This window comes from Hetaerina americana, unplaced genomic scaffold (genome assembly GCF_022747635.1).
Source record: "Hetaerina americana unplaced genomic scaffold, ioHetAmer1.1.p SCAF_8, whole genome shotgun sequence".
NCBI lineage: Eukaryota > Metazoa > Arthropoda > Insecta > Odonata > Calopterygidae > Hetaerina > Hetaerina americana.
In genome coordinates, this window is record NW_027287427.1 from 23,222,253 (window position 1) to 23,249,033 (window position 26,781).

A 26,781-nucleotide genomic window follows, 5' to 3' on the forward strand; every position below is an offset into this window, starting at 1 on the left:
TGGTACGATATACCGGATGCGTTCAAAAAGTAATGCAATTAAATTTTTATCGCCGCTCCTATTAGTTGGAGTCGATTTAACCACGTGGAATAGGTGTAACAAATCCTATGCTTTGTTGTGAAATCAATTTCAGTGCTCTTAAAGCTGTGGAAGCGGCAGGACGTCAGTTATTTTACGTAAACCTCTGCGCGCCGACCGCGTCACGGAAGAACAACCGAGCGGAAATTTCAACTGAACTTTTGCAACGTAATGAAAATGAACCTGATTATTTGGACGACGTCATCATTAGTGATGAAACCTGGGTTTTTTAAATTACCCAGAAACAAAACGCCAAAGCTCTACGTGGCACACCGACCAGTCCCCCAAGCCCAAAAAGGCAAGAATGAGCAAATCAAATGTAAAAACATAGCTCATTGTGATTTTCGACATTGAAGGAGTGGTCCAGAAGGAATTCGCTCTTCAAGAACAGACAGTTAACGCTATCTTCTATGTGGATTTTCCGTAAAGACTCTGAAAAAGGGTCATCAGGTCGAGAAAAGACATCTCCACTTCCTGGCAACTCCATCACGACAACGCGCTACGAGTCCGCGAGTTCCCGGCCAAACACCAGGTGCCGACGCAGCCCCACCACTCCCTTAGTCCTGAAGTCACTCGAGCAGACTTTTTTTGTTCCCTCGGATTAGGACAACCATGAAAGGAACCCATTTTTCGTCCATAGAAGAGATCCAATCATCCGTGACGAAGACTTACGGGAGGTCCACGAAGACAACTTCCAGGGCGCGTATTGATTGTGGCAGAGTCGCTGAAAAAAATGTGTTGAGGCCCAAGAATAGTAATTTTAAGTGTTTGCGCAAATCTGTTCAAAAAATTACTTAAAAAAAATAATTGCATTACTTTTGGGAACGCTACCTGTAATTATTTCGGCTCTCTCTCCTCTTGGTTTCATAATTTTTTATTTTAACAAAACAAACTAGTTTTAATTATTTTATTCGCGATTGTTCCTTTGTAGTCATTCCCGTCCGACATATCTGTCACTCTTTCAAAACTACATACCTGCTATAAAATATAGCCTGAGTTTAGACCTTTCTCTCTTACATATTTTTACTGGATTATTACTCATCCTTCGGAAAACTTCTTCCTTAGTTTTACATCATGACTTTCTCCTCGAATGTTGTCACTTCGACCAAACCGACGGAATTCAAGCACGAATCTTTGAATTCAAGTTTCTTATTTACATATATGGTAATCCGAAAGGAATTTGGAAGTAATTTTGGATAGGCTACCTCGTGCCGTTATGCCAATAAGGACGTTATTAGATCCGAGAATGTATATATACAACAAGGCTGTGGCCGGCCAGGATGCTACGCTCATTGCGCTTACTTGGCGCGATAACCAAAACTGAAGTTTCACTTGAAACATTTTCTCTTTAGTAGGGTCTCATTCATAGTATTTCGTCACTAATCTCTCCGGAAGACCGACCCTTGCTTGGTTCACTTATACACTCTTCATCACTATCGCGTGGCACCGCCTTATTTGAGTGGAGATTCACTGTTGTTACTACTGGTCTTGGGAACTATTGTTCCAGTTACCGTCCAAGGCTCATCGTCACTTATTTAGAATGATTTTACCATTTGGTAGCAAATTTTAAAGAAATTATTCCAAACTCTGAGAGCTGCGAGATATTACGTATATTCAGTATAGCTCGAATATGCTGCTGGATGATTAATTTTCTTATGTGAGTCCTTTCTTTTCTTCGACTGTTTGAACTGACAATTTTGTATTTTTTAAAGGAACCACACAGACAGCTCCAATGCACCTTATCCCGTTCTCTCCAAAAATTAAGAAAATTAGTCGTTTATTTTCCAGAGGATGGGCGCGAATATTCATTTAATTGTTCGTTGGAATTTATCGAAATGCTTGCGTGCGCTTCACGCCTCATCATGTTTTTCTCCCAACAAACAGAACAAACATAAAAATGCGCGTCAGTTTAGGAATTATTTCACATTTTCAATTAGGAGAGACTGGTACCGTGGCGAGAGTGGGGCTCTCCACACCGCGAGTCACGGTTAAAATCCCGGGGATGGTGGTTTTCTCGGTCACTCCACGACCCCCGGCCGCGTGGCCCCCTTAGCACCCTTCGGTGCCTTCAGCGCGTACCATCCGTTTGATGAGTCGTTCAACCGCGTGGCCCAAGTGTGGGAATTTATACCCAAACCGGGTTCCTTCCACCCTCCCGTAAACACCTACGAATAAATGTGAGCGCCGCCGCTTCAGTTCGCTCCAGTTCCAAACAAGCGGGTCGCTCCGCGGTCCGTCAAAGATTGAGAAACCCAGGACTAGTAGACCACCCGCGCGCACAGTAAACAGTGGAATCGCATCAACAAGGGAATGTGTGGAGGGATGGTGGGGGCGGGGAGGGGTGGAGGTGGCGGCCGGAGGGGGCGGGGCCTACGTGTGTGGGCGGGGAGGGAGGGCCTGCGCATTGGAGCGTGAAACTCTCTCCTCTTTGCGACTGCTCGCTCTCCCCTCCCCCTTCCTTCCCGCCCCTCCTCGTCCGCCCACGCAATGAGTTGCCCCCCCACCTCTTGATTATCCCCTCCCCGCATCCTCTCCCGCCTTTGCCGCCGCTTCCCGTGCCTCACGGGCTTTGTGTTCCCTCCCTCCCTCACTCAATCCTCTCTTTCTCCCTCTCTTGTCTCTTTGTCTCCATCTCTCTCTCTCCCTGTGTTCTCGGAGTCCATTTCCGGATTGGGGATTTGACCAATGGCCTCCTCTTCAATCACTTCCTCCCTCCTCCTTCCCGCCCCACGCCGCCAAGATTGAAGGGATGCGACACTGCAGTTCGATTAACCAACCGCGAGGATGTCCACTCCCCCCGACTCCTGTCTCACTCACCCTCCCTCTCGTCCCCCTCCCGATTCCCGCTCTCCGCGAGGAAAAGAAAGGTAGAGGCCGCACGGCGTAGACACAGCCGCTGTTGACGGAGGGGAGGGGACCCCTCTCCTGATCCATCCACCCCCTTGCGGACGAAGGGCGTCCCGTATCCTCCAAGGCGGGCACGACGGCAGGCTTTTTATTCACTCCTCTCACCTAAAAATTGATTTCGAGCCCGCCCTCAGCCTCCCCGACGTTTTGGCACTCCCGTCTTTTTACGTTCCGTCATACACTGTGGGATATGTTGACAGTGTAAGGTCACGGTGTACCGAACCGATGTTTCAAGAATTGCAAATCCTTTTTCACACTTTTCGGTTATTTTATCCATTAACTTCTTGGCGTCTACATTTCCGAACATTTGTTGACAACTTCTCAATGGTGCATAGACGGAGATGTCGGCACCAATATGAATGGCGAGAGAAAAAGAAGGGATTTAGAGGGATCGGATTTGGAAGAGGGATTTTTTAGTTGCATGTATTGTCGGCGGACGAGAAGAACAGTTGCATACAGTAGTTCTGGTAGCCGTTTTTATAGTTATAAGATTTTAAACACTTTCTTAAATCGATACTTAAAATATTTACCAGAGGTTAATTTTTTTACATAGGGTTTAAGTTCCATTCGAAGCGGACATGAAACGAGAAGGCCTTTGAAGAAATGAATTTTGGGTGGAGAGCTTTATTTTTCTGTTACGACCGGCATATTATTCGAAAAACAATGAGGGGACATTTCATTCAGTAATAACTGTCGCAAGCACTAATTTATTTGCCTAACTTTGTCATTTGCAATTGCATAGATAAAAAGAGGCACACTTAGGAATTCCTAGGGCCTTTTTCATGTTATCGTAAACGGTCCAATTAAGGTCAAATTAGTCCAAAACCCTATCTTAACTACGTAACCGGGATAATTCGATGCTATCCGTCAAACCGTCATGCGTCAATTCGTCGGGCAGCACGGGAAATCCCATAAAGGAGCGAGTGAGAAAGGTCGCAGGAAGCCACCGACATAGCGCGTCGGGTAAAGAACGAGAGTGGTCCCCAATGGCTCACACTGGGGTCGAACTCGCACTATGTGGGCAATGCTTACCCACGGGGAGTTACTCGCCGCGTTGACCCGCCCGGGATTTCGTCCCATCAAGGGAGACGGCCGCGGTTATGGCACAAAGGACCGCAGAGAATGACGCCAAGGAACCCACGGGTGAGCATCCAAGCAGCCAACCGCCCGCCATCCACTCCAGACTTCCCGTCACTCGTCCCTCGCCGCTCCCCTTCTCCCCCTGCCTTCCACCCTCAGGGACTCCCCTTTGAGTGCGACCCACGATACAGCCAACACCCTCATCCACGCCTCCCGCCCCCTCCTCCCCGCACAGTTTCATGCCCACCCCCTTCCTGAATCCACGATTCTGTAGTTACGTATGGGGAATCGATCGGAAGAAATCGATTCAGATGGCTTCTCACCGAGCGATCGAGGAAAATTATTGTTCTCGGAAAGATAAGTGAATCTCCCACGGAGGCGTAATGAAAGGTTTAAGAAAAATAATAGACCCGGTCGTCATTCGTATAGCCACGATCCAAATGATGGAATAAAAATAGCTAATTGCTTCGAAATTTTTATATATGCCATAAAGAATTCGCCAATATTGCTGAATTAGGCGATGGAATATGAATGCTGCTGTCAGCACCATTTTTATTCTAAGTAATGTCGTCAACGTCAGTTGGCGGAGGCATTTTACCTTACTTTTGAAGAAATAGAACCTTTTTGTATACGTACACTCTCAATTTATTTTACCGACCTTTTTCGACACAGAGTTTCATTTAAAATGGCACTCTTGTCGAAAGCGTGTAAGAATACCAAGTGATTCTATTACTTCAAAATCAGTTTTTATTATTTTCTTTCAATTATTTTCATGAGTTTTTTATTGGATGTAGCTAAGTATTTCTTACCTTTAATGTGCTGCCGATTTAATTTCAACGCCTTTGCGTTAACGAAAGTAACCCACCCTGGTTGTGGCAATATGGTATAGGGAACATATGCAAATTACCTTTGAACTTGTTCCTGAAACCATGTTTTATGTCTCCGTTGCTTGAAAATATTGAACGAGCGTGCATACGATCGCCTTAGGATTTATGCGTAAGAGTTTACAAGATTATTAATAGTAGTTTTTTATTATGCTCTGCGTCATGAGTTATTTCATTTCCTTGCGTGGCACAAATGGCTCGATTTATACAGTTCAAACCCAAGGATCTGTTGTGTGTATCCCGAATCCCATATTGCTTCATCTGCCTTGTCCACGCAACTTGTTCTAAACTTAACCAAAATCTTGCGCAAAGAAATTCAAAATTGTTGTCTATCCGATGAGAAATTATGTAACTTACACGAGAGCTCAATTGAACAGTGCAGGTTTATATATTGTTGGTATTGATATTTAAGTTTTTGATGAATAATATTTTGCTAAATTTTGTGGCTGCTTAATGACCATTAACCGACCCAAATGCTAGAAGGAATTCACTTTTACCACGTGGTACTGTATTGATTAACAATAAACAAAATACCTAATGAAATACTTATTAATAGATAGTAATATTAATCCACAGTAGAGTGATTGATCGAGCCTCAACTGGCTACCAATCCCTTAAAAGCAAATTATTTGGGCGGTACCAATGGTGGCGTTGTAGGACAGTGGGTAGAAGGTTCGGCTGCTGAAGAAATCCGCGAAAAGACACCCGCGTGGAAAATGAATTCGGGGTATTTTTTCTAGATGCCAGAACTTGACGTGAAGCAGTAGGGAGAGGGAATCGGATACCCCAGCCTGTACGTTTGAATATCATAATGCACTAGATCCAGCCACACCCTACAAAGCTGATCGTTTGGTGAAGATTTTCACTATTTAATTTGAGGGAGCAAGTCTTCAGCATTCCTTCACGGAATCATCTGACTGTAGGCGTCGATGGCGTGTCAAAATCTGTTCCCATACGCACGGAATGGTGCCTGTGGAATCGATACAAGAATGAATCGAATGCGAATCGTCCATCTTTATCCCGATCTGCTCGCTCCCTTTCCCATGTGTCTCTCCAGCGCGAAATTTCCACCCGAACGCCACATTCCCGGCGCTTCAGCCACCGCCCCCCCCCCCCCCCCCGTGCTCCCCTCCCGGACAGCCGCCACTCCCATACCCGTCTCCCCACTCTCCCCTCGCGCCCCTCCTCCCTCCGCCAACCATCCCAAACCGCACACCGCTCCACCTCCTCTCTCCTTCCCCCTTCATCTCTCCGCCCGCAGAGCTCTCTTCCCGTTCTCCTCCCTCCCTCCCTCTCCGTCAGGAGGGAGAACGGGGTGGGGGAGAGAGAGAGACAGAGTTCCGATGGGGGCGCTGGAGCAGCAAAAGCAGATGATGCGCAGAAAATGGCTGCCGCCCCTGTGCGGTAGGGGAAGGGGCGGGGGACAGGGGGTGGGGAGGTAGGGGAGTGGCGGAGAGGAGGGACGGTGGCGGGGGTGGCTGGCAGTGTCCGGGGGCGAGGGGCCCCGGCAGGGAGGAGAGAATGAGGGTGAGGAGGGAATGAAGGAAGAAGAGAGCGGTGGCCTAAGGGGAACCGTTGGCGGAGATGAGGAGGGACAGGAGTGCTTGGCTCTTGCTCCCTTTAATCTTCAAGTACGGGCCGTGTGAGTCGTGGTGGGGAAAGAACGGGAAATGCTACATTTTCGGAAATGTAGTTAGTTTATAATGAGAATTGCCGCAAGATTCATTTTCTCTGCTCGGGACATGTTTGAATTACAGCAGTAGGTTATTTGCACTGATAACTTTTAATGTTGACCTTTCTTTGAGCCAAAATCCTCAAGTATAAATCCAGTCTGCTAATTGTTGAATAAGCCATTACGCATGTCATTCAGACAACACATGCCAACTATTAATACCATTATATATACCATAAACTTAGCATCCCTCCTAGTTTATTTTTCTTCAATGACTTTAATAGTTGGAGATGTTGAGGCTTTTCAAGATGATATTGATCGAAGTCTTTAATTTACACAATAAAACATTTCGGTAGTATCAAACTAAATGATACATTTGTGGAGGATTAAAAAAAGGAAACGGTCTAGGCTACGTAATACCTCCACTTCCTGAATGGAATGCGGCCAGAAGAGTATTAAAAGCGTTCTCAATTCATGCAGTAAATGGCAAAAAAAACTCGTTTCTTCTCCCGTTTTTTCCTCCTTGGCAGTGGCTTCTTTCCTCAAATTTATAATTTTTTTCCTTATGGCACACAACGGATCTCTTATTAAATCCAACTCTAATGATATAACCGCCTCAGTTGTAGGCAAATGTACTTCGTTGCTGGAAAGTAATTGGCATCATAGGTATACATTTAGAATACATTATTTTCGTATAAAGGACAGAAAATGTCGTGGAAACTATTTGGTATCTTAGGGAAAGAGTTATCATAACGGAACTTCCTTGTGAACACGTGGATAATAGATTATCAAAGCTAAGGATTAAAACGGCAAAGGAACTAAGGAGCCCGAAAAAGAAGGAAGCGATGGATTACCATAATAACCACGCGAAAAACTATGTAATATGTGAAATCTAAGTTCCAGACGCATAGTATAACTGAAGTACTTTTTGGGTAGGATTAACAAAGATTACATGAACTTTGACATTTAGCATTCACATCATTTAGTAGTGTATTTGGAAAAATTCTGTAAGTTTAACGTTTACATTTTCAAAATACGTAAACTAGGTAGAATGTTGTGTCCGTATGCGTGTGTTATTCACAAACAAGCTTGTGCTAAGTTTAATACTTATTTTTATAAGAATACATCCTCTGATATTCGCATCATTATTTAGGATTAATGCACGGAGATTTCAAGCATAAAGACCCGCACAGACTCTCAGAAAATAATTATTTTAATGCTTTATTCATATTAAATACGGTTCTTACGGTTCAATGGGAATGAATGATCTTTGTTGGTTAGATAAAAGTGATGAACAGCAAGGGAATTTCATCTCAGATATTAGCAGGAGTTCGTTTAAGTATGCGAATATACTTGTAAAGTATACTTGCATGCTGGATTTCGTGCACATCTATGATCCTGTATCAAAGTATTTCCAATATGCATTAGAACTCATTTGTACCATTATTTTTATATATTACTAAATAATTATATGCAATATCCATTACCAAGAGGAAATAATACTCTATAGTTTTGGAGAATAAGAGCTATTTTTGATTTCAGGTTCAGGGTAAGAAAAGAAAATCTATCGGTTTTACATGGATTTTGCAGTATATTTACTTATTTATTATATTTTGCAGTTTTTGAAAATATAATACTTACGGCAGAAAAAAATGGAGTATTAAAAGGATAACATAGTTTTCCCAAGTGAGCAGAACTGTGAAATTCAGCTCGGACTTTGTCAGAACTTATTACGTTATGCAGGCGATTATTTCATCAATATTTGCATATTTGAAGCTCGTGTAGGTGGACTTATCAGTGGCAGAAATTATTGTGTGAATGAATGTTAAAAGTGAAACGCATGATTCCTGGTTGAGATAAACATTATTGACTCGCAATCGCAAATCTGTCTATTTATTGACGAGGAAAATTTTTCAATGTGAAAACAACACTCATTTGAGTTGAACGAGCCTTTCGCTGTAGGTAGAGCGCTATCATTCTCCATCTTGTTATACCTTCGAGAATTTACTCTACGCGAGTGTAAGTGTATGTCAACACGCAGTAGGGACGCATCGCGTTGTGGAGAGATGATGGGAGACTGGGAGAGAAGGAAAGGGACGCGGGCAGACAAAGAGAGGGTGAAAGGGGTGCAGGAGAACTGGGCGCAAGAGGAGGAGGAAAAGAGGGAGCGAGGGGAAGGGAGGGGGAGGGAAGGAGGGAGGGAGATAGAGGAGAAGCTTTTCCGCTGGAGTGAAGAGAGGAGAGACAGGTGGGTGGGCTGGGTAGGTGTTGTGAGGGGAGGTAATTGAAAGAGCGAAGAGGTGGACGAGAGAGAATTTGGAGCGGGAGGGCGGTAGAACGGAGTGGGGGGATTAAGGGGGGTTGGAGGAAGTGAGGGGGGGAAAGAGGAGGCCACGGTGGGAGGTAGGGTTATAGAAAAGTTGGGAGATTATAAGGAGAAAAAGGGGGGGGGAAGAGGCGTTATTGAGGACGGAGGTGTTGTGTCTAGGGACGGCCGATTCGGACAAGAATATCGATTTTGAGGGAATCGATGCGGAGCATAGTTCAGAACTGTATCGATGCGGGTGAAAACGGTGACGAAATCAATAACGAGCGCCATTTTTTTCTCACGCTGTCACGTAAACTGAGGTAGATTGGGAAAGGAAAAGGTAGGTATTGGAAAATACTTTCGGATTGGAAGGAGTACTTGATTTACTGGAGTATCTCGTCGACTAAAACTTTTTGATTCGTAAACGCAAATAATTTAGTCCTTTTTTGCTTATTAGTTTAGAATTAAGAAGAGCTTAGCAAAACATTTTCCCCCCCTTTGCAGGAATTAAAACACAAAACCTTGTTATTATCGTTAAAACGGCATATTTCGACTAAAGTGGTATGAAAAATGTCTAAAAATGTTGAACATTCATGATGGATTCTCAATTAGTGAGAATTTAAGAGATGTGTAATTAGCATCGCAGAACTGAATAAGTTGGGTTAAAGGTTTCATAGCATGGTAGTAATATTAGACAGCATTTAAAAAGAATGAATTAAGGTATTTGAGACAGTCGGATGTACTATCTGGAATGAGTTTTTTATGGAGTAATGGAATAAAGTCGAAAACATATGCTTATGTTAAAAAAAAATTATACAAGGTAACTATTAAATATAGTTGATATGCACTGATTCCTAATATTACCAGCATGCGTCTTGGTCGGATGAAGGCTACCTTTGAACATTTACTTCTATTGGTAGTAGAGAAAGTACATTTTTTTACGAAACTTACATCAGTAGTACTTGATCACGTTATTACTATATAACCAACATACATATCCTTTCAGATGCCAATAAACTCACTTTAATTAGAGAAAGGCTCGGTTTTATAAGTTCTCGTTAAATCTAATATTTAGTTGATGTGAGCATTAACTTAACTTGGAGAATACCAAAATATCCTGTTTCTTGAATAAATAGGGCAGTGGTAAGGTACTACGATTACTATGGTCACATCTATATTTGGATGTGACCTTAGTAACCCTAGTTCCACTGTCCGTCAACTATTGAGTATTAACGGCTTCTTTGGAACACAACTATTGGTCATGAAACTAGGTTTTGGATTTAACCGGAGGTTGAAGTTTAATTTCAGTTTAACGAAACATCATAAAACCTGAATTAAATGTTAAATTTTAACTTTCAGCTCGACTTTTATATATGAGACTCGGATAGGTATCTTCTTGACGGGTTTTGCTTAGATAGCAACTAGCGGAGTGAAAATGTTGACCTTAATGCATTGGTAGATACATTATTTTAAATGAAAAGTGGAAAATGGGAAGAGGAAATATCGATATTTGCATCTTCATACCCACCCTGAAGCTAGTAACGAGAGTAGGAGAGGAAGGGTGTGAGAGGGGGCCAAAAGATGTGAGGAGGATACGAGCGGGGGGGGGGGGGGGTTGGGGTCGGCGGGGGAGCGAGGGCCTCGGGGGAAGGGGTAGGGACTCTGTAGTGGGCGGTAGAAGCGGAGAGGGAGGGTGGGGGCGGAGTGAGTGGCGGTCTCCAGACAGAGGTAGAGAATGGAGGCTTTTTTGAGGGTGGCCGTCGTGACAACTTATTTAATAACGCGGACGCGGTCGAGGAGAATGTCTTTATGGAATGGAGGAGGCCGTCTGATTTTGCTTCAACTTTCATTTTCCTTCCACCTTCCCTCCCCAGGCATTTCCGCACCCCCACCCCTGCACAATCTGGCGACCTGCCTCACCCCGCGTTCTCCCTCTCTCTCATGCCAACATCACCTGCCTTACCCTCCTCCCCTCTTGCCTCATCTTCCCTTCCATCTCCATCCTTCTTTCCGCGTTAACTATTCCGCCATAACCGAGCTCAGGTAATGCCTGGAGAATCAGTTTGAGCGGGAGTTCCAATTTGGAACAGATGTAATGCAACTTGGATAAAGGTATAAGAGAGATCGAATTTTAGGGGTTTATTTGTAATTTTCAGCAATAACCCGCCATCGTCACATTGATATAGAATTGATGCCAAAATGTACTCGAGGCGTAAATATTGTTTGACAAAGCATTCGGAGAAGACATATCAGACAAGACTTCCGGTATAAATGCTCTTTGAGAACCTTACCTATTGAATCCGAATCAATGATCATAATATTAACGAAAGAAACATCCTGCAAAAGGTTAAAATCCGGAACCTCGGTTTAGGCATCAAGGGCATCTTCCAACGGGTAATTAGATAAAGACAAATGTAATTGGCTCTTGTATTTCTCATAGATTCCTTTTCCTTAGCAAAACGATCGAAAAGCACCGCAATATCATCTCATGGAACAGGAATTTTGCTTAGGCAATATTACGAATGACGACCAAATTGCAAGGAGAGCACTGAAATATCACCTGTCGTGACGATCAAAAATTCACTCTTTGATAAACACTTAAGAGAAGACTTTAACTCTACGGAGTAATTTAAGCCGTTTTAGAATTGGAAGGCGAGATCACAATGGGAAGTTAAGGGACGTTCATTGAAAATCTGATCAAGGAATAATTTTTCCTTCGCATAATTCTAAACAATAATCGTACGACGCGTAACCTCCAACAAATTGAGCTCCCTAAATGGACATGCGTGGTAGTTTCCATTGCTACTTTGTGAAAACGATCCGTGGCTTGGCGAGTCACTTTGGTATATTCTCATATAAATATTATATTGAAAACCTATGTTTTCACAAGGAGCATCATATTTAGGTAACAATCCTTTGCCTAAAGAGGACGCTTTCCTTTGAACTCTATGTCATAAATTAAGGATTTAGGAGTACCAGGCCTGTCCGAAAAGGATCCTGCCAGGCAAAGTTTGAGAGAAAAGGCCTACCGAGAACAATGAGGCCTCAGTCCCCTTGGAAGTACTCCCCAAGGGACCACACACACTTATCCCAGGGTCTCTTCCACTTTTCAAAACAATCGGAAAAGTCCTTTTTCGAAATGACCATCAGCTGTCTCGTCGCATTCTCTTTTATCTCGTCAGTGTAGGGAATTTCGTGTTGCAGTTGCAGGGGACTTGCTCCTCAAGCCGCAAACAATGATCCAGGTTTCCTAAAAGAGGTCATAACTGAAGATAAGTCATGCGCTAATGCGTAATGATGCGTCATGTTTTCCCAACAGTCGGTCGACGAGACAAAGAAGAATGCGACGAGGCAACTGATGACCTCTCCGGTAAAAAGGACTTAGCCAATTGTTTTAAAAAGCAAGAGGCGCTGAGATTAATGGTTGATGTACCAAGGGGAGTACATCGAAAGGGAATAAGACCTTATACTAGGCAGGCTATTTGTCTCAAAATATTGCATGACTGGGGGTACTTTCCGGACATACCTCGTGTATTTGGAAATACTAAGGGGCTCACCTAGCCGTTCCCGAGCACAATTAAACACCAAATTCCCCTACTGTAGAGGGTGACCTAATAACCCCTGCCGAACGCATTTGGGGCTTCTTGAAGAATAAGGTGTAAATCAAGATAATAATCCCATGTTTCCTTCTCGTGTCTCCCGCAGGTGTCCTCGATTAACCGCGTGCTGCGTAACCTCGCGGCCCAGAAGGAGCAGCAAGCCTCCGCGCAGAGCGAGTCCGTGTACGACAAGCTTCGCATGTTCAACGGGGGCCAGGCGCCCGGGTGGGCGTGGTACCCGGGCGCCACCCCCACGCCCCCGCACCTCGGACTGCCCCCAGGTAACCCCGCCTCGGCCGCCGCCGCCGCTTCCTCAGCTGCCGCCGCCGCCGCGGCCGCCGCCGCCGCTGCCGCAGCCGCCCTACCGGGCCAAGTGGTGTCACGTGACGATCTGCAGAAGAGGGGTGAGCGCCCCAAACCGACCCCCCAACCGCCACCCCCGCCCCCGCCACCTCCCTCCCACCACCCACACCACCCCTCCGCCCTCCCCCCTCCGCCCCTCCAGCACCACCACCACCCGCCCACCTCCCTCTACCACCACCCCTTCTCCCCATACGCAGCCCACCACCCGCACCACCCCTCGCCCTTCCACATGCCCACCACGCCTCCCGCCATCCCCCCGCCGCCCCCCACCCCCTCCTCCGCCTGAAATGCCCTGATCCTCCCTCCCCCACCTCCACATCTCCTCCACCCTCACCCCCCGCACCACCTCCAGCGACACCCATTCACTTCTCTCTTCTTTCGATCTGCTCTCACGCATCCAAATCTCCGCCTCCAGCTCCCGTGATCCCGAAGATATGCAAAAGAGAAAAAAAGCAAACGATTTTGCACGAGCCCTCTGGGACGGCTCTTAGGTAGAGTTTGGGATGCGGCGTGCCGGGGGTGTCTCTCGCGTCGCCGGAGCCTTCTACGACCACCGGAAGGCCTCGGCGAATGCCTGCTTGGTCCGTTCACCTTATTTCTTCAGGTTTCCGCGATTGCTAAAAATATAAATACTTGTGAACTATGTTGTTTACGATGATATAATCCGTGTGGCATGTATTGGGATACATAAAGAACTAGATATATTTATTCCGCGGTAAACAACCCGAGAAAGGGAGCACAACCAATTTTTATTTAGGCAACCCCTAAGTGGAGTTTTTGGGGGTGGATGCCCTTCCTGTGAATATTTATAAGCTTCTAGCAATGGCGATGCTGATTAATATGACTGCATGGTACCACTGGCCAGTGTGTAATAATGTATTAAACGAATCGATTCCATCACCGTTAACTATCCAGAAAGATGCAGGTATTGAATTAGGTGAGTTTTTTCCATTTTGAAATGTAAATGAAGCAACCATAAACTCTGCTTAAAAGCCGAAAAAAAAACTCGGGAATCACGACATTAACATTACCAATAACTCCTTCCTTTCCTTTCCTAGTCCTATCCTTTCCTTGCTCAGTCCTTGCCTTGCTCACCTTTCACCTTCGTATGTCCCTCCCACCACTCTCCGTAACCATCCCCACTCTCATTCCTTGCCCACGCCCCTCCCTCCCCCATCCAATCAGCGCTCACCTCTGCTAATGCTGAATCTGGGGGATGACTAACATCATTGCCATTTATATGAGGTTCGATTAATAGTGTTGGCATCATATATACTGTGTCCTCTGTTAAACACGCCCCCTATGTTTATTTGAATAGAATTTTTTAATGGAACACCGCGCTGAAATTTAAATGTTGTCAAAGTAATCTTCATTTTTTATTTAGTTTCTCAGTTTGCATAAAGAAATCGCTGTGGGAAGCTTGCTTTGTTAATTTTTTTTTATCTTTGCTGAATGATGTTAAATAGCTTTCTTATTGAACTCTTAATTAATTCATTAAAGGGAGGGGATAAAATGAGAATATTTCTTCAACTTTCGCGTTCATTAAGTCTCAAATGGGTAAATATTAAAGAAAATATTTTGATGAACATTTTAGCCAGAATTCTGATTATTTTAGACCTCCCCATTTTCATATTCAGTTTTAAAACGATTGATTTTATGGGAATCAGTTGTAATGGGATACCTACACAAAAGTCTGTAAAATTTATAATTTATTTAGTCCATCCCTTCTCCTAAGTATTTGATATTCATAAATATAGGTCCCAGGTAGTTATTTCCTTGCATGCTATGGTAGCCCATATGGTATATGTAATTTGATTAACTCTTCTGCATTTGACTGAAGAATATTACGTTTCAGAACAATGTGGCTAGTACTTGCTGGAATACATTTTTTAGACATTAAGTGTGATCGTTGTATTTTAATGAATAATCTTAAATTTGCCATGAACAATTATTACAACAATATTAATTTAACTGTTGTTTATGCATAATATAATCAGTGATAATCCTGGTTGTCTAGAAGGATTAATGCTAATGTTTCCACAAAAAGATCTCTTCATGCCACTGATAGTTATATTCTTTTAAGTTCATGTACAATATTTTGTAACCTTTAAGCTGAAATATTGATCATTGACTTTCAGAAAAATATCTTAATTATTCTATCAGGTCTGAAATTGCTTCAAATGGCGTAGGATAAATGTTCAGTGATTTTGTCAAATGTATATGAACGACAAGTGATAGTATACTAAGTGTGTTTTCTCCCTTCAAGCGTCTTAAAGTGCAAGAAAAAAATCTTTATTTTCTGTCTTTCAATAATGAATATAATGAATCGATAAAAATTATCGCAAAGGTCTCTCTTTCGGAAATTTAATCTCGAATCACTTTGGTATCGGGTGTTCATTTTATTGTTCAGCGACCCTAAAGCTATAGAAAACTCTGTAGGTTGCTTTAAAGATAAATATCCCTGGGCGTTCCTAAGGATCAATATGCCTGTTCTATCTTTGCTTAAAATGAAGTAATCTCATTGATACATGGGCACGTTTCATATTTTTATTAGTTACTAGCCTGCAATGGAGCTGATCAGTAAACAGGCATACTTAATCTTTCGAAAGAATATATGGTATGAGATAAAGGTCATGGATGATTGCGGTCGAAGAAACTCAAAATACGAATGCTATTAGAACCTCAGAAATAGATTGCATGACGAATAGAAATGGCTCAACGTATGAATGTGATACTAAGGTGAGGGTAAGGTGAAAGGGCAGATTATTATGGAAGACTTTAGTAAAGCGTGTCAGGTAAAAAAACTACATTATGAAGATTTTGCTCGTCTACTCCGAAAATGAACAGCTTGAAGAAAACGTGAGTTAAAAAGAGAATTTTTAACTCCCATTTCTCATAATCAGTAAAAACTTAATCATTCTGGAAGTAACTATATCGATAAGTAACGTAATGGCATGGATTTTATCAAATACTGTAACAAAATTGTTTCCACGTTAGTTTAGCATTTAATTGCGCGATAATTGTGTGAATATTGGTTAATATATAGTTGCTATGATTATTAATAATAATTTTTATTTGTCATTAGTTACTAATAGACATTAATAATTTATCAACTTCCGGTGGAAATATATCCAAACTTACGTTTTCGAATCATTTCGGTGGTCTATCATATTTCCCTCACGGGGTTATTTTTCCGGGATGAATCGAGTTTGCACGTTTCGCTACATGTCTTTGGCCGTGATGAAACCCTGACCGGCTAACATCCCTTTGTTAGGGTTACCATCGCTCTGTTTACCGAACAGTGCTCCCCGAGTTTACCAGTGCCTACGTCCCGGTCCGAGACTCAATACGCTCGGGGAGTGCGGAATGGAGGGGGGGCCCAATCGGTCCCGGGGGGGTGGGTGGGGCGGAATACCTGCCTTATCATCTTCCATTGCCAGCACTCGCCCGCTCCCGAGTGCTTTATTCGGCGAGCCGGGAGCCGGCCGCGTGTCAACTCGAAGGCTCCCTCCCTGCCCTTCGACCGCGGGCCTTTGGCCTTGAGGCCCCTGCCCAAACATCGCCCACGAGTGCGCCCACCATTCCGTCGGTCACGCGTTTACGCATCGACTCCGCCGATGCCATCCGGCCCCCATCCTCCTCACGGCCCCCCTCGCCCCGCGTGCCCCCGTGGAGGGCGTCACGGACAGTGCACGCTGGGGCGAAAGCAAACGGTGACGGGAAGTGAGTCGTGATTGAGCGAATACTTGCGAACTGAGGCCCTGAGACTTCATTGAGCGAACGTTTGCTCTCTCGTCCAGCGAGATGCCTATCCCCCCTTGCGGGGTGCCCGGGTATTTATTTTAATCGAACCACTTGTTTCTATTGCCAGGTGGAAATTTAATGGCGAGTTATTACATTTTTGGTTCAAAAGTGGAATTATTTATGCGTTTAAGGGTGCAACGACCAATTGAAGTTTTTTGTTCGAGGTAAAAATTAGAGTAATATGCATTTTTTAGCACTATCCAACTCCTCTCATTTAAGTTAACCAGTTTCTATTGAATCATATCTCAATGACTGACTAACTTGCATATTTCCGAATTCGGCTTGACTATGTACGTATGTTTTTTGAGACGATAGGGATTTATACGGAACTTTCGAAGCGATGTGGTCCTATAATTAGTATCACAATTTTCACTCGCATTTTTCGAGTCGTCATACTGATTTTAATTTACTAATCTAATTTACTTACGAAAAAAATATTTAGTTTGATGTTTGTCGGAGCATGTTTCATCGGGGCTTTTGTTCTTATCTTAAATCGATTTTGTTCCCGCGACGCGGTTATATAGCATCCATTTTCAAAAGACTACATCAATTTATCGGATCATCCGCTCCGCTCCACGGTGGCCATTCTTTCTTTTCATTCCGTAACACCTCACTTACCCTGTTATTGATTGCAAACTTTGCCCTCACCTTGCTCAGCTTTGAACGGATTCCTCCTTCCTCGTTCACACCCACCCGAATCATTCGCCCTCCACTTCAATCTCTCTCCTTCCCCCCGTACCCCGGCGACCCTCTAATCTCTCTTCCCCGCCTCCTCATCATAATGCCATGCTCCGCATTTCAATCCGACACCTCCTAAGGCATGCCGGTGCCTCCGCATGCTAATACATTTAATAATTGGTCGTAAGTAAAAACTAGCCAATTAATTCCTCGATCTGCTAGAGGTACGTAGGTGCTCTAGATGGAATTGAAATAAATTGAATAATTAAAAGCTCTCCGTATTTTGATGGTAGAGTAATGAATTCAGTTTAGTGTTTCCCCCAAAGTGTGGCGTGTCGGATAATTATTAGTTGATTAGCACGATTAGCTTTCAGTTTTATGTCGATATTCATGCATTTGTTGTAATTATTTTAACTGGTTTTTGTGGGCTACACGTATATAATTCAATTGAGCAAAAACGTAAAGGTGAGAAATAGGGCAAACTGGATAGAGGATATGAAAGTGATGCGGAAATGCCTGAACGTCGGGACAATCAAGGGTAGTTGAAGGGAGGGGAGATGGAGAGAAACGCGTGACTACAGTTAATATTCCCCCTGCAGTATTTTATGTGCCATATTTTATCTTCTTAATGCGACTTGTTTTTAATATCAACATCCATGTGTTTGTAACATTAGCGGTGCATTCTGTTTCGCAGAACCCTCTGTCCAAACCGCAGCAATGCCCCCGACTAGGGCCTCTCTCTTCCTGCTGCTACGCCCCTCGTCCTGCTCCCCGATTCCGTCTCCAAAATCTGCAAGTGGCACCATCCCCCACGTCACATGCCCCACTGTACACTATTCACTACCATCGACCACACTTCTCCCAATCGCACCCGAAACATAGTCGCTCAAATAACATTTGGCATGTCGCAAAAGTTAACTTGAAAGGAAGCTGAGAAGTTGTTTGCAAAGGTATCCCTTAGATGCTAGTCAAGCATTGAAATTGCTTCAATACGTACTTTGTGCTCTATACGAGAAGTAGGCACGCTTTACACTGGCTCCAAAATGACACCAATAATAAAGATATGACCCAATTAAAATTAAATAACTAATTTTTTCAGATTATGATTGAATCCTTGATAATAAATGGGAAGAGGGAATTGAAAGGATTTTTTTTTACATTTAGTATGTGTTGAGTAAAATGAGAGCAATCCATTTTTCTCGTTATTGCGTCTTTGAATGCAGTTCGTAATGTAGTAGCGGCACAATTATAAGTAAAAAGTAAAATTTTGCAAGATTTATTTGAAATCGCTATTTTGGCAAGATATCGTGGAAACAGGACAACAAAGAAAAAAAATTGCTAAATCCAGCGAAGAAATCGCTAAATTGGCAGCTATGCCCCGAAATATCCCGACTTCCTCCTTCGCCCCCTTCCTCTTCCACACTATCCCTCCTCCATTTCCATGTTTGTACTGCCCCAACCCGCCCCTAGCCCGCGACGCATTGTTTGCCCCTCCTCGTCCTCTCCTCTCACACTCCGACCCCTCCCTCGACGTCGCTCTCCCCCACCCCAACTCCCGCGCCCCACGAAAAAATGAATAAACACGAGAGGCCCTTCCCTAATCCTAGTCAAACTCAACCCCCCTTCCCTCACCGAAAAACCCCCTCCCGTGGAATAGCACGTGGTTTCGCGGGCAATCTCCCTCCCCCCTTCGCGTCACAACCGTCCCTCCTCCCCCTCCCAGCCTGCTTCCCCCTTCTAACATGGTGAGCTTGTGAGTGTTTTTCGAGTGTACCGTGGTGCATGTAGGGAAGAGTGTGTATGTGTGTGTATGTGTGTGTGTGTATATATGCTGCGCTCAACCCCATCCAACGCGCCCGCGCGCACGGCGTTCTCCCCCGTGTTTGTGAATAATCAACAGTTTTGTTTTCCGAGCTGTAATGAATGTTACGTAAACGGAGGGCGAGTATGAGTCCCCGTGAGCGAGTGACTCGGTGCTTTTGTGTGTGTGTGTGTGCATGTGTTTGAGCGCGGGCCGGCGGGGTTGGGAGGTTTTTGAGGGGGCGGGGGACACGAGAGGCATGACGGAGGCGAGGGTTGGGCGGGGGGTGTGCCGGGAGATCCGCGGTTCGGAGGTGGTGCACCGTGTTTACGCGCACACTCGTCGATCCGTCGGTTCACTTTCGCGGCCCACCCTCCCCCACTCTCTCCCTCCTCTACCCACCCTCCCTTCGCTCCCTTCCCCGTGCCCCCGCCCCCCCGGTATCCATTTCATCCTTCCCATCGCCTGCTCTGGAAGCACTCCCCACGCCCCTAACCCTCCACCCCTCCGATGCACTCCTCACCCTTTGGGGTCTACAAGGGGGATGGAGGGAGATGGAGTGGGCACAGCGCGGATAGGCATAGGGTTTTTTTTATTATAGCTACTCGTGAACCTACTATAGGTTAACTCTGAAAATCAACTCCCCTCCAACGCCCAGTCTTCCTCTTTGCACTGCATAACGATGGCTGGGCTCGCGAGGGTTTTTGCAGTAAATGCAGCGATTTTTGTGGACGGACAAAACTAAATGAGCTCTCATTATATAGCATGAACTTTATGTGCGCCTTAGTTTATTGTAACACGAAACATTTTCAGAGGGCCTCATTTTAATATTTCGGTTAAAGTTCTTTCGCTTCAGAGCGATATGAATTCTTACGATAATTCTCCCCGAAAGCGGATTGACCGAACTCGCTTCGAGTGAAGTATACAAATGAAAAAGATCGTGAACTCTAATTGATAGGTATTAGATTATTTTGAATTCTTTCTTTAAAAGTATTACGTAAACGGAGAGATGCCACGACGAGTGATGTACCTCACTGGACGAATTGATGGGCCATTTTCAAAGTGTATGTCGGTAGAGAAAAATAAAAATGGAACATATTTTTTATATTAATGAAGGAAGTATTTAAATTGTAATGCATTTGTCACAGATGTAATAAACTTTTATGCTCCTTAATCTACTTCGCCATTCTTATCATCCTCACGCCACTTCAGTTTCACGTTTTGTTGGGAAAAAGCCTGGTAAATCGTAAAAAGTTTATAATGCTCTTTTTATATTTATATAACTGGAATATAAGCTGTAGAATCCTCTCATGTTATCACTCATAAGTATTTATCCATAAATTTATCCACATCCAATTATCATGTCAGCAGCCCGTACTTTAATACTGTTTTTTATTCGATTCAATCGTATTAAGTTAGTGCATTACTGCATATTGAATGAATTGTACTGTGCCGAAGCTGGAAATATGAATTTTTAAAGTCATATTTGTGTAATTGAAACAGCTTCAATAAGGTCGTGTTGGTTTCGTGATCATTCATGACCGTTTAAAATTTTTTTATTCCGAGCGATTTATTTTATTTGCGGTATTATCGTGATCTAATAATTAATTCATTCGGAAATAATTCGGGCTGAAAAAAATGAAAGATTAGCAAATGAAACGACAAGGCCATCCGAACAGAAAGATAATTTTACACAGGCATGAGAAATCTTTGTTCTCCTGCAGACCAACAAAATTCTCGTCAATTCACTGAAGCGTGAGTATTCTATCACTCTACATTGCTACCATAAATATTTCTGAACTTTCCCAAAAGAGTCAGTACTAGATGGTCATCATTTAATTATTAAATGAATCTCAAAAAAGCAAATTCTTTGTTTTAAAATAGACTGATTACAAATGAAACACCTTTAGATTGTTTTTTCATTGCAGAAAACGCAAAAAAACACTAAGCAAGTCAAAATTATATCAAAACGGTTTTTAAAAAGTGTTTTTTGATGATTCTAAATTAATGAGCTGCATTGTTGTAGATTCCTCCATTTTTGTCTAGAGATAATTGTGGGTCTATACATCTATTACTGCCATGAGAATTATGCTACCACTCCCCCTCAGGCACGCGCGACGGCCTACTCTTAGAACAGGAGAGAAATACCATCATGATCTGTCAATGAGTTCTTTTCTCCTCTTCCTCCTTGAAATATGAGGCCTACATTTTGCAATGAACTTCCACCAATTAATATGTATTCTGCCGAGTAATTGTTTTAATATCTATTGTTTTGTGTCTATGTAAATATACCAATAAACATGTATATATATATATATATATATACATATATAATATGTATACATTCAAAAACGAAAACCCGCTATATGGCGAACATATATCCGTTCACATGGAAATGGATACGAACACATATAAAAGATATACATATCTCCTGTGTATTCATATCCCTTTTCCTTATATATATATATATATATATATATATATATATATATATATACACACACACACACACATACATATATATGTGTGTGTGTGTATAAAACCATAAACACAGTAATCAACCCTAAGGTCGTGATGGTAGGTGATGATAGAGTTCACCCAGTACTAAGCCTGATGGCATGTGAAATTCACACTTCAGGGTAGGGGGATTAGTTCCTTTCTCTGTGCCGGTTATGGCTTCCCAGAAAGATCTGGTACCCAAAAAATCAAGAGAGGCTTGCCTGGGAATCGATCCCGGGCCCTCCGGTCAGTAGTTCAACGATCTACCCCTGAATAACCGCGACCCACATACATGATTTATATAAATATATATATATATATATATGGTAGATATATGTATTTTTATATTTACATGCATATGTATGTATGGAAAAATGTGTATGTAAAAATATAATATATAAACACATGCATACACACAATAGGAATACACCCACTCGCTTTTATAGCATAATGACTGAGGCAGAGGGGCAGTCTTTGCCGGGAAGGGACAGTGAGGAGGGAATCAGTAGCGAAGTGTGCCAAGTGGCCCTATAAACGAGTGGTACTCGTTGAAGAGGGAGGAAGGGATGGATAGGGGTAGGTAAATGGAATGAGGGAGTAGGAGGGAGCTTTATTGGAATTTTGGGGGTTTGGGGAAGCATGGGGCGTGAGGCCAGTTCCGCCACAAGGGTAGGTGAGGGTTGGGGTACATGCTTGGATTGAGGGATGGTGTAGGGAGGGGTGAGTGGAGAGGGAGGTAGGGAGACCCCGGGGTGAGCAGCGAAAGAAGAGGAACCTTTGTGAGAGGCCGAGAGATTCCATTTCCGCGCAGTTCGTTTTTGTGTTTATTGCAAAACGCGCAGCCTTGGATTTGTCGGTGTCCTTTTTGCATCGAAATTCACGCGGTCGACCCTTTTCCCTCCCCTGGTAACCCCAACTCCTCCTTTCGGTCCCCACTCACTCCAGTCACCTCTGCTCCGGTGCGATTTCATTCTAAAAGACTGTCGTGGTGAATGTGGGGGCGGGTGCGCGTGTTTTGAGAGAGTTTCCGTGTGAGCGCGGGGCACTTATTATTCTTCTCCTCAGCATGGGCAGTGCTCTTCGGAATGTCCGTAAACACGTACGTTTTCAGTCTGCGGTGTAAACAGTCCATTGGAAGGAGGCGTAATTTACGTGTTACGGGAACATCTCCGACTCCCCGATTATTCGGATGATGAAAGCCTTCCATTTCGATTCTTTCCGCTCGAAGAATTTTTATTTAATTTCGTGCTAACGTTTTCAATTTTTTAGTCCGGATAAATAAATTAACACTGCAGCAAACTGTTGACCACGTGAACGTTTTTCAAATAGTTATCCGAGGTTAACTAGTGGTTGGGATGCCTGGATTGACCTTGTGTAAAAGGATCATTTGTAACCAAGATCTGACCGCCGTAAATTTCCATTCCCATAGATGTACACATCAATTGAATTTTAATTGATTATTGCGATTATTTAGCAATTATTAAATGATTTATTATTGGAAATTTTCGTAGCCGTTTGCATAGGTTCAAGTTCAACTTGAACCATTTATTAAGGACAAATTCAAAGGAAGGAACTCTTCATTCGCTAGCGTACGCTCAATGTCCTGTATTTAATTTATTACCAAACAATCACTAATTTAAGTGTTGACATCCCCATTTACTAAATAATAACCAATCATTCAACCTACCGTCATTATCTGCATGCAAGCACCACGCACACACACCTATTTCGTTCAATAATGAAAAATTTACGCTCGATTCCGTATTGGGATAACATTAAAAACCGGTTAAACGGCCAATCGAGTATAGAAATCGTTTTCATTAATCAATAGCATTAGCATTGTGATCGTATTGCAAGAGCGGTTGGTCCTGTTGATCTTTTAATCACCTCCTCTTGCCGATGTTCATACGATATATTAACCTTTCAAAGTAAGGCGTAAATCAACATTGAAGTTAAAGTCTGCCCCAAAATTAAACGCATACCGTACCATTTATACCATATAACAATTCAAAATAAAGTTTTCAGTCTTTTCTTTGGTCAAAAATTGGTCACGAGAGCTTAAGAGTTCTTAGGCTTTGAATTATGAGCACCCAATTCTGGGAAAAATTTACGAACACTCTAAATAACAATAATTAAATATTGTCTGCTAACCCGTTTAGCAATTAATCGATTTTCATAAAATGAATTTCTTTCAAAATTGGGCCAAATTTAAATTTTGATTATTTGAATATTATCGCGCTTGAGTTGGAGGGTGCGGAATCGTAAGGACATCGCATTCGTCCTTCTTAAGTGCAGCAAAGGCATCCAGGCGCGCCTCGAGGTGAGGAATTAAGGAAATGAATCGACGGCCCGCCGAGGGAGGGGGCGCACTTCAACCGACAAACCGAATAGCGACCTCTTTAGCGAGGTCAGGAGGGAGAGGTGTAGGGGAGTGGCGGGTGGGATGGTCGAGGGAGGGGGGTTTTCGCGACGTTCCCTTCCCCTTGACCCCTAACTCCCTGCCTCTAATCCATTAGTGCTATTTCGGCACCGGTCGGTACAATTCTGCGTCTTCCGTCGTCGCCTCGGCCCAGCTCCCCCGAGGGCACCAACCCTCCCCTCGCACCACCCGCCAACCCCCTCACTCACGCCTCCCGCCTTGCCCCTCGGCCCTCACCCATCCCCATCGCTTTTAATATTCCTCCACTGATCCTAACGCTCCTTCCCTCTTATGCTAGTTGTAACATTTCTTTAACTCTCATTAACAAATTTATGCATTTCACTCATGTATTCATCGCATATTATCGCTAATTGTTTATGGAGAAAAAATTTTAATATTGATCGTATCCAATTTAACAAGTTTTTTACTGAGCAAATAAACACTTCCGGACGATTACAGTTTCAAAAGTATTATTCTCCGAACGTTTGGCAGCCTTGACGGCCAACTTAAGTTGCTCTCTGAGCCTCCGTTTGTATGGGTCTACTAAATCTAGGAATGCCACCCCCTTTGTACATGTCGGAAGTCCATGTAAGATAGGAGAATGTAGCTTTGGCAAGCTTGATTAAATCAATTGAATTTGTTTTCCGCCCTTGTTTTCGAAGTATTACCGCATTTAATAATTAGCCTTATAATATAGTGCCGTAACTCCCTTTTCATTTTCTATGCAAAAACCATTCACAAATTAGGCGAGTATTACTTTATGCAAATAATATTATTTTTTGCATAATCAAATTCATTTTATAATCTTGGGTATTTTATGTTGGTGGGTAAAGACCCGGCTGAAAGATGAATTGACTCTAACGTAGCACATTTTACATTGAGCTTGCGAGAAAACCCTTGTATGAATTCTGTTGCATTCATTTTTCAAATTTCTACTAAGTTGTCTCTTTGTTTCGTCTTTCTCCTCCATATTGCTCTTATTCTTTGTCCTGACTTCCTTTCTCACCTTTCTAATTTCTCGCTGCGCTTGCAGTGCACTATAATAGGGGTGGATGAAACTAACGCCTATAAAAATGGCGGGGGTTCTAATAAATTAATACTTTTATAACTAGCGAACAACTAAGGGACCAAAGACGTACGTATAGTAAGTAAAATAAATATGATGGTGAGAAACGTATTCATCTCCCCAACTTCCTTTAATGTGCGAATTTTATTTGGCACTGAATGGAGGGTACTTTTGTTTTTATTGGTACAACAGGGTATTTAAAACTGTTTCTTTAAAGTTTATTCCTCTCATAATGATTGAATTTGAGTCCAGAGTGCAAATAAGTGCATTTCTTAGAAGATGAAATTTCGTTCAATCATTAGGACACTCCCTAACCCTTAAATTTTTTCAGCAACGTATTGATTAATATAATAACTCTTTCACCTTTGCGTGACAATCATTCCTGCATCTAATGTTGACCAAACCTCCTTCCGCGGATGGCATGACGCCGCATTATTCGAGAACTCTTGCAGCATCAAAGCTGCTTGGGTCTTTTTTTCCAACAACTGAAGGCTCCGTCACGCATCAACTCTACGAAGAACGCCGCATTCTAAAATGGCTTTCACACTTTCGGAATATTCACTTTGCAACCAAATTCATGGAACGAGCGAGTAGTTTAAGACTCGCCGTCAGCCATCTTGATTTTAACTTCGTCACTCCCTCGCAGTTCTTAGGAGGCTTCTGAGCACATAGAGCGAGAGCGTTGGGAGCACATTCTCCTATGTCGTAGACAAGAGCCATGAATTTTTGAAAATGTCCATGTATGTGTCCAAATTACGTCGCATGCCGTTAAAACTGGTCTTTTAGCAGTGCGCCCTCCAAGACGGGATGTTCCCTGGAAGCATATCATATTACAACTCAAAAAACTAAAAAACGTCCCTTTTTCAAAGCATGCTTCATTAATATAGGTTTCATTAATTCGTTTTTTTGTGGAAATATGTATTTAATAATGGTACCTGACATGTTAACGTCGATTTGAAAAGCATTGAATCACAAGTGTATTTGTTAAGAAGTAATCACCAACCGAGCTGCTGTAAATCACTTCAGGTGCTCTTCGACTCATTAGCGTTCATTTGACTATGTTGATATACAACAATCTGGCTTGATTAATTTTAAACATGTCCTACCTACTCCGGGAATAGCTTATTTTTGGCATGTTTAATTGATAATTCTCAAAAATCTTCAATAAAATTATACAATTCTGTAAAAACAATTTTTTACGCCTTATGTTATGCGTAGATAATGAGAAGAGAAAAGGCGTGGAGACATGGCCACACTTAGATAATGTAAAAAAGTCGCTTTTGTCTAGAGGGCACAACACGGTAGTACACTGCGGTTGCTAATTTCTAAATCTTTATCCTTCTTTCTCTTTCTTCCGTTTCACGGGCAGCATTTTTTTTGTACATCACACACTACGTCCCTTCGCTCCTCTTTGCCGGGAGTGGATTTTCACTGGTGGAACATTTTCGACAGAGTCGGCGGGAAAGGATTTTCACCCCAACTTCTCCGCCCAAAATTCCCCTCCGACAGCCGCGCCCGACCCCCCTCCGATTCTCTCTCCCTCACCTCATTCCCTCCACCACCCGCCTCCCATCCCTCCCTCGCTCTCTCTCTCCTCGTCTCACCCTCCCCCATCCTTCTCTT

At 43.2% G+C, this 26,781-nt stretch overlaps 1 protein-coding gene across 1 annotated transcript in view; it reads left to right on the plus strand.

Annotated features, from left to right (window-relative positions):
• The window catches only part of LOC139697962 (paired box protein Pax-6-like), a gene marked incomplete at its 3' end in the record, with an annotated part of 189,087 nt that overhangs the window by 62,248 nt on the left and 100,058 nt on the right, over nucleotides 1–26,781 (plus strand). The window contains exon 3 of the mRNA XM_071596818.1: nucleotides 12,635–12,932. Within this exon, the coding sequence (XP_071452919.1) occupies nucleotides 12,635–12,932 (298 nt within the window). The remainder of the gene's footprint in view (nucleotides 1–12,634; nucleotides 12,933–26,781) is intronic.